The 9,010-nt window shown below is 41.4% G+C and overlaps 1 protein-coding gene across 1 annotated transcript in view; it reads left to right on the top strand.

Annotated features, from left to right (window-relative positions):
• The first annotated feature begins 93 nt into the window (after nt 1-93).
• Nucleotides 94-9,010, top strand: part of LOC123055465 (probable carboxylesterase 3) — a 32,648-nt gene continuing 23,731 nt past the window's right edge. Inside the window, exon 1 of the mRNA XM_044479481.1 lies at nt 94-247. Within this exon, the coding sequence (XP_044335416.1) occupies nt 94-247 (154 nt within the window). The remainder of the gene's footprint in view (nt 248-9,010) is intronic.

The raw sequence follows: 9,010 nt of genomic DNA, 5'->3' as shown, positions 1-9,010 counted from the left end.
CCGCTTCAGACCTTCGGCATAGCTCCTCCCATAGGCTCTCGCCTCCCCTTCAGTAAAAAATCAAACTTTGTGGCGACCTTGCTGGTGCAGGCGATGCGGGCGAGAGTGAGAGGCGACGGCACCAGTGAAGGCAGCCCGGACGACGCGGGGGAGAGGGAGGCGAGAGGCGACGACACTGGCGAGAGGGAGGCGAGCAGCGACGACGCGGGTGATAGGCAAGCTAGCGGCGACGACGTGAGCGTCGGAGGCGAGACGAGCTAGGGATTTCGTCGGAGGCGAGAAAAGGGGAACAAGCGAGTCGAGCGAGAGGGAGGGGAATGAGTGAGTGGGAGGAGTGAGTGACGAGGGCAAAATTGGAAACTGAAGATATTTCGTAGCTTTACGAGAAATGAACGTGGAACTCTAAAACGTCTTATAAATCTTTCCAGAGGGAGTAGAAAATTACTTCCAAAACAAGAATTCTCGCATCGTATTCAAGCACCAAGCCATATTTGTGAACAGCGTGTTTCACTTGATTATTAAGCAGAATCTGCCGCAGTCCAGTTCTTCAGAATTTTAGTTGTTTCAAAGGGAAAATGAACTGGGCATTGAGCCTGATTAGGATGAGCATTTTCTTTTTTTCGCCTTTTCGATGACAGGGAACCTTCCCGGCCGGCTCGTTAATCATTGTGTATAAGTTATTTCTACTAAAATGCATGGTGATACAGCTTTTATATCTCAGAAGAAAAGATCTCACGACAAAAGAAACCCTAGTTAATAGAATAAAAAAACTTAGTTCATAGAACAACAAGTTAGCAATACAGAACATATCAATGCATGAGTGACATAATGGTAAGACGGGGTCAAAGCTGGGCACACAATTGTACAGGCAGGCATGTATACACCATAAACATAAAACTTTTGTGCAGTTCCAAGGATTATTTGCATGGTACACCATAATGGAAAATACAGAGGTTTTGTTTTACATAATGATAAGTACACACATCGATTGCTTCTTCGTTTGTACACACATGCAGTGTCATAACATTACAAGAGAACCGAACGCAGCGCCAGAAACATGTAACACACACTAGTTCCAGATACATTTTATTGATACATAAATGAGAAAACGCGTATTAAATCTTTTTAGCTGGATCATATATATAGAGATGTGCAGCCAAACGTGGTGTAGCTTGCAGAACAGCCAGCCAGTCACATATAATAACCGTGTTATGATTTAATTTATTCACACTAGTACTCCAGTACAGCACCACAACTCTAACATATGAGAATTACTGTTCGTTGACTGAAAGCCAAATGTCGTTGTTCAAGTCGAGACAAACACATATTTGAAAGTCCCGAGCAAGAATCTTAAGCAGAGGTGAGGTACAGTTGCTCATAATTTTGATTTGACAACAAGTATTTGGGGAGTACCATCATCTTGGTATCCATGAAGATACAAAAAATGAAGACGCTTGAACGTCTTGGTATTCATGAAGACACAAAAAATGATAGGAAAGTCAAAAAGAATCTTCACACATAAAAATTGTACAAGTGCTCACTTTGGTTTGAAGATTACTTAGCCAATCAGTCGCATATGATAATTGTGTTGTGCTTTTCACACTAGTGCATCACCACAGCTATCTGAGTATGCCACTTCATAACAACTTCTCAATTTTTTCACATTAGGGCTAGGATAACTTCATATGCAATTTTATTGTACGCAGAGCAATTTTATCTGTCGTACCATATGCAGTTCACAACCAGGTCGTCACTGCACATGCTATTGTTTCGGTCATTGGGTAATCTACAATGACTAGATCCATTACAAGCCCCTGTTACTCTCAACCCTTTCTTAACAGCTTTATGTACGTCGACAACTCAACTTGCCAATCTTTTGTACATGCTTGGCAGCTGGGCATTTTTATTTGACATTGATTTTATCATATACGTTCAACTTCAGTTCTTGATATCTAATTTTCCGAGTGAAGGGTGCCCTTCATTTTCAAATGATCATTCAGACCAATTTTTACTATTCGCTGACTAACTAAATTAAACCTAGTTTGTCCACCTGATACGAAAGCTCTACGCCCAGAATATTCTTAAGCACACACCTCACGTATACGATAGGAAGCGCAAGTGCCGCTTTATTTAACAAAAAACGTTGTCAGCCACATCGACGTCACATGCACATAGGTAAATTATGTGCTCCCTTTATCAAATAATACAGTATGCATTGGTTTTCACAAACGTCAAACTTCACGAACTTTGGTAAAAGTTTATAAAGAAAGGTATATATATCTACACCATCCATTTATTTATTTACTCTGTATATAAGATTTGTCTTTAGTCAGACTTCGTAAAGTTTGACCAAATTAATGCAGTGAATCTAATGGTGTGGATTCAGTGTTCTAGATGCTTACACTATTTTATTGTAAAAAGCTGGTTAGAGTTTATGTAATTTGACTTACAAAAATCTCATATGACCCACATTTTGGACCGGATGGAGCATAATTTTGCTTGAGTGTAGCCTGACGAGGGACATGGTACGCATACATTCCGGACAATATTTCCTAATAGTGGTCGATTTTTATTTTAGTTTTTGAGAGACTTTGTGAACAAACTCGAACGACATGAATCAGTAAAAAAAATACTAATTTTGTGTGACAAAACATAAATGTATGATTTGTTGTATATGTGTTGGCTCCCGAGTTCTTTCAAGAGAAAAACAAGTCCTTCCGCAATTGATTTCTTTAAAAATAGTTTGACCAACTTTATAGAAAAATAATAATATCTACTAGCCAAATAAATACAATGTGAGTATACATATTTCATACCCTCTCTATCCATAGATATATATGACCTAATGCGTTTTCAAGGCTAACTTTGACCAAATTTTAGAACAATAATATATGACATGCAAGTTACACGAATCATAAATGTCAAATTCGGACGTGAAAGGAGCTTCCAACGATATAATTTTCACACTATACATCTCATATACTATTAACCTTATCAATAGTCAAAGGCAGTCTCGAAAAACACATTAGACCCTATATTTATGGACGGAGGGATTAAGAGATCTATTAATATTTATTTAGTATTGTAAGTGTTCGTATTTTTACTATAAACATGGTCGAGTCAACTTAAGGTAGTTTGAATGTATACCATAGTTAAAGAAGAGATATTTACATTACTACCCATAACTCGAACCCGCTACTCTCATTGACCCCTAATTTTTCAGACCTACTCAGTTTTGCCCCTAATTCGTGGTGACGGTCTATTTTAGAAATGCCCCTGAGCAACGTTTCTATCAGGTATTCTTTGCTTTCCAAGCTTGGTGACGTTCCTCTGGAGCTGTTAGTGCTTTCCCTTCTTTTGTAGCATCCCTACAAATATTTATTTTCTCTGAAAACATAAACACCAAGATGAATAAATATGACCTACACTTGCCATTTTGTCTCTAAAATGAATAATATGCTTAGTTAGCTAAAAATGGCATAACTACCTAGTTTAGCTAAAAAATGACCTATGCTAAGCATCTTCAGTTCGACATACTTAGCATACTTAGGTCAAAAATGGCATGATAATCTTGGTTACCTCCAAAATGACATAGACTTAGCTTATTTTCCTCGAAAATGGCATAATAACCTTACTAAGCTCCAAAATGACCTATTTACCTAGCTTAGCTCTAAAATGACCTACACTTAGCATTTTTACCTAGCTTAGCTAAAAAAATGGAATTTTTACCTACCTTAGTTAGAAGAAGAAGGTAAAGTAGAGGAGAGGAGAGAAAGAAAGAGAAGAAAAAATCTTCTTCTTCTTCTTCTTCTAACTATCTTGGATTCTGGATTCGGCTGCTGCATCTTTGTTGATGGTTTTTGTGCAGATTTTGCTTGGTGTGCCATGTTATAGCTAGGCTGTACTGGATTTGATATGACCATGTAGTGATCATTTATGCCTAGTGTCACATATATTTCATAGTCTGATTTGGACATGGCACAGTGCTAATGGTGTTTTACGTGATTCAACATCACCATTGATATGTAGCGTTTCATAGAGTTAAATGTGGTTTGATGCTGCTGCTGAACACTTGATTAACATGTCCCTGCATCTTTACTATCAACAATTTGTGCCTGACTTGCCTTGAACTATGCATTAGAACTACTATCGAGGAGAGCACTGCAAGTTTGTGTTTAGCTATTTACCGTTGCATGTACCTGTGCTTCAAATTTGTGACTGCTATCAATTATACAATTTGAACTCTTCTGCCATTTCCAAGTACACACAATGTATATTAGTGTGTCATATGTTTCGTTTGGTTTATATGGTGCTGATGATCTTTTTCACCCTGTGTCTACCTACCTGCAGATCAATGGGTCTCTGGCTCGCAGGGCCATCAAGGACCTGATGGAGAGGGGGCTCATCAGGATGGTGTCAATCCACTCGAGTCAGCAGATCTTCACCAGGGCGACAAACTCCTGATTTATCATTATCATGTGTTTTATGGCTGTTTTCTAGTCCAGTAGACTGAGGTGTTGCTGTTATATTGAAGTTCACTATGTTCAGGGAGGCACTCTGTGCCGCCAGTAATGTTGAATTGCTTTTGAGTTTTGGTACACTTTAAGATCGTTTTGTCAGCGCAATGAAATCTACCTTGTATGTTGGATATGTTGTTGGAAACTTATTGTTGGTATGCTTGTTGAAATTATTTTCAAATGTGTAATTGTCGTAAAAAATATTTCCAACGTAAAAAGAGGCCGTAAAAAAATATATAATCGTCGTAAAAAATAATTTATGTTATGTAAAATTACAAACGTAAAAATATAGTGTAAAATACACATAAACTGCAAATTTTCTTGTCTTATGACCTAAATTTTTATTTTCTTATGTCAAATATTACGTAGTGAATCAATAGGAATGTAACTATTTGAATGCCAAACATAATTTAATTATGAAATGATCGTAAGATTACCTCGGGTGAAGAATAACTTATTCTGCACCCTGGGTGATGAATAGTATCATTATATAAATATAAATACATATATATATATATATGTGAAATTCTGTGAAATTCTATGAATTTAAGAAAAAAACAGAAAAATAGGGGCTGTACATGTGGCAGCTACCTGTGCAACCTGGGGTGCACTGGGCTGGCCTATTTGGCTGGCAGACGGCAAAGACCTTTGCATCTTTGCCGTCCCCCAGTAGGCGGCATAGCATGCCACGTGGCAGCTACCTGGGGGGCAGCTGGGCTGCCCTATTTGGGCACTTTGCCGTCTGCTGGCAGACGACAAAGATGCAAAGGTCTTTGCAGTCTACCAGCAGATGGCAAAGCACGTTGTTAACCCCTTAACGGACGTAAACTGCCACGTATGCCGTCCAGGTCCTTTGCCGTCTGCTGGCGGACGACAAAGACCTTTGCATCTTTGTCGTCCGCTAGCAGATGGCAAAGTGCCCTTTGCCGTAGTTTGTTCAGCTGGACATGTTGTCGTCTGCTGGCTGACGGCAAAGGCCTTTGCCATCCGCTAGGCATGCCTTTGCCGTCAGCCATGGCAGCCGGCAAAGTTCCTGATTCCTGTAGTGACTCAAGTGTTTCAGCAAAATGTTCTGGGCAAGAAGTTGCTTCGGGGTATAATACCCAGAAGAGAGATTTTAAGATGAACCAAGTTGTTTGGACCTTCTGTCCATGTTCACCCAAGGGCCTAGATTAAGTATGGTGATGTATTATCAAATGGCTGTCTATACCAAGATTATTAGCATGACGGGTAGCAAATATTAAAATGTATCATTCATACATATAAGCATATTGCTCTATTGGCTAATCAAACAAAATCATGTTTTTTTGCGGGTAAAATCATGTTTTCTTTGGTAAGTCAATAAGCATTGACAATAAAATAATAGGTAAGCCACATTGATAACAAAATAATAGGTAAACAAAACCATTATGTACATAATATTAGTGCCCCCGTTGCAATGCACGGAAAATTAAATATGAATTTAGAAATATCAAGACAACATTTTTGTTAGTACACAACAAAGTTTTGATACGAAATAATATTGCATAATACTCCCTCAATTCCTAAATATAAGACATTTGGTGGGAGTATATGTCAACATACTTGATCAGAAAGAATAACGATCTTTGCAACCGGTAAAGTGACAACATATATGTTTTGATCGGACACAAGATAAACGAACAAAAATATGTCACATGAATGCGGGAGGAGCATGCATGCAGAATAATGCCCTTTTTTAATGATTTATAATAATTAAGATAACTAGTTGTCCCATGCATATATAGTTCCAGCTCAAAACCGGTTTACAGGTGCATACTACCTGTTTGGAACTCTCCCGATATGGGGGAGAGATCGACCTGGCCACCCGATCTCCTTCCTCATCGAGTCGCCGCCACCCATCTCCTCGACCCACTCCCCGCCGATCTCCTCCCTTCCGATCCCCTCCCTCCCGATCAGATCTAGGGCTTCAAGCCGCAGCCGCCCCTCTCCTCGCCGCCACCAGAGCTCCGTAGGGCGAAGCCCATGTGGGGGATGATGGCTGCGACGGGGCCTTCCTCTGTCGCGGCTCTGGGATGTGGTTGCGGTGGAGATCCGTGTGGGTGTCCTAGATGTGCGCGTGGTCCAGCGTTGGCGGCGCAGCAGTAAGGGCCCCTGTACCGTCGATGGCCCACCCAAGCGGGGCGACGATTGTCGGCGGTGGTGCGGCTCCGGTCGTGCTGTTTCCCGGTGGCAAACATGATGCTTGGTCGTGCAGGATGATGCAGGAGGTTGATCTGGTGGTCTAGCCGTGGATGGGCTTGAATTTGCCAGCGAAAGCTTGGTTCGGCCTCGGCTAGAACCGTCAATGGTGGCACCCGCGGACGTCGTTACCTCATTGGAGGCGTTGTGGGGCAATTCGTGTTCCCTGTGTGCCCCAGGGGAAACCCCATATTTGGGATTTTCCGGATCGGACGATGATGAGGTTCTTGTGTCGTCACCCTCATGGGGGAATCAACTTTCGGGCTGTACACCGGCTAGAGGGATAAGTGTTTTGCTTGGTGGCTGGGTGCGGGTCTCCGTATATTTCTCGTGTGGTGATCAAGGTGGGTGGTGTACCATCCAGAATATTGACGACGACGAATCTTGGCGGCAAGGTGCAGTGGGGTCTCAGCGCTGGATACCATTCAAAGGACGTGCACAGGAGGCAGTCGCTATTTGGCCGTGGTAACGGCAGAAGCGTTTGGCAAGATCAATGCATTGATTGCTCCTGAAGATGAGACTGTAGAAGAAGGCGGCGACAGATTCTACAGCATGCGCATGTGGCGCATGCTGAGGGTCTGCTAGACCGGCTAGTGCTCCCGGCAAGCCGACGGGCGGCTTGGTGAGGCCACATCATCAATCTTGTACCTAGAGCGAAATTTTTCATCGGGATGGCTTTGGGTTGATCTATGTTTCCATTTTGTACGTTGAATAATGCAATAAAGATGGCTGTATGCAACGCTCGATGCAGAGGCCGGGTACAATCCTCCTTTTCAAAAAGAAAAAAACTAGTTTTCCCATGTGGAAGCCAATGCAAACGTATATCATATAGTTGTCCATAATGGATATGTCCGACACTGCCTACATGCGAGTATTTTTTTCTAACCATGCCTTAAGATATAAGATATATGTGTTGCATTAAGATATAAGAGATGACTGATACATTGTCTTACAATGTCTCACAAAACCAAAGGGAAAAAAATGCAAACACTAATCAAAAGGCAGGCCAAGGGGCAGTACTATGACCCAACTACTAGGAACCTAGCAACCTAAACAAGGACATAGTGACCAGAATTGCGGCACCACCCCAAACAAGAAATCTCCATTATAGAGAGAAACTACCAGAACTAGCTAAAGCCCAAGATTTTGCATCGGTCTTCATTTGATCTAGGATTTGCAAGACTGGATTCTCTTTGTTATCAAAACCACTAGTAGAAAAAGGGTCAAATGTGAAGCACATTAGTGCCAGTTTGATTTTGAGCCGGCACTAATGTGTCCATTAGTGCCGGTTCCAACGGCTAGGCAGGCGTAGATCATTAGTACCGGTTCGTGAGCAACCTTTAGTACCGGTTCGTGTCACGAACTGGTACTAATGAGGATGCGTCAGGCTGTGGTCAGGCTGGGGCCCCACGGGCACCTTTAGTACGGGTTCGTGCCATGAACCGGTACTATAGTTTCTTAGTAAGCTGTTTTTTAGTCCCACCTCGCGAAGAGAGAGGCACTAGGAGCGGTTTATAAGCCCTGAGTGCAGAGACGATGAAGGAGAGGCGCAATGCTCATCTGCACGTTGCTTAGCTTTAAGCCTTAAGGAATAGTGTAGACTGCACGGAGCTATGTGCAGTGCAGTTTGCACTATTCCGAAAGGCTTGAAACTAATTAACGAGCATTGTGCCTCTTTTTATCTTTAATAACTTATTACAACTCCGGACTTCTTGTATTACGGCAAAAACTGGACGCACTTCGTGTACAAACTGGACAATCTCTTTCGAAGTATCAGAGTTTCTGACCAGAACTCATCTGTTACATGGGCACTTCATTTTTTTAAACTTATTACAACTCCAGACTTTTTTGCGTTCCGTACACACCATTCAAAGCAACGTCATCAATTTTCAAAACTTTCTTACATCATTTGCTATTTTTCAGTCATTTACCGATTTGTTTAGAGAGCTAAATGACCGTGAAATTGAAAATCACTACAAAATGAACTCTGAAAATGTCGAAACCTGGCATGATATCATCATTCCACCCAAATAGCATGTACAAAAGAGTAGAGAGGGTTACGGCAAAAACTGGACGCACTTCGTGTACAAACTGGACAATCTCTTTTGGAGTATCAGGGTTTCGGACGAGAACTCATCTGTTACACTAACACTTCATTTTTTTTAAACTTATTACAACTCCAGACTTTTTTTGCGTTCCGTACGCACCATTCAAAGCGACGTCATCAATTTTCAAAACTTTCTGACATCATTTGCTATTTTTTAGTCATTTAC

This window comes from Triticum aestivum, chromosome 2D (genome assembly GCF_018294505.1).
Source record: "Triticum aestivum cultivar Chinese Spring chromosome 2D, IWGSC CS RefSeq v2.1, whole genome shotgun sequence".
Lineage (NCBI taxonomy): Eukaryota > Viridiplantae > Streptophyta > Magnoliopsida > Poales > Poaceae > Triticum > Triticum aestivum.
The sequence above is the reverse complement of the archived record's forward strand: the minus strand, read 5'-3'. Positions and strand labels throughout refer to the sequence as shown.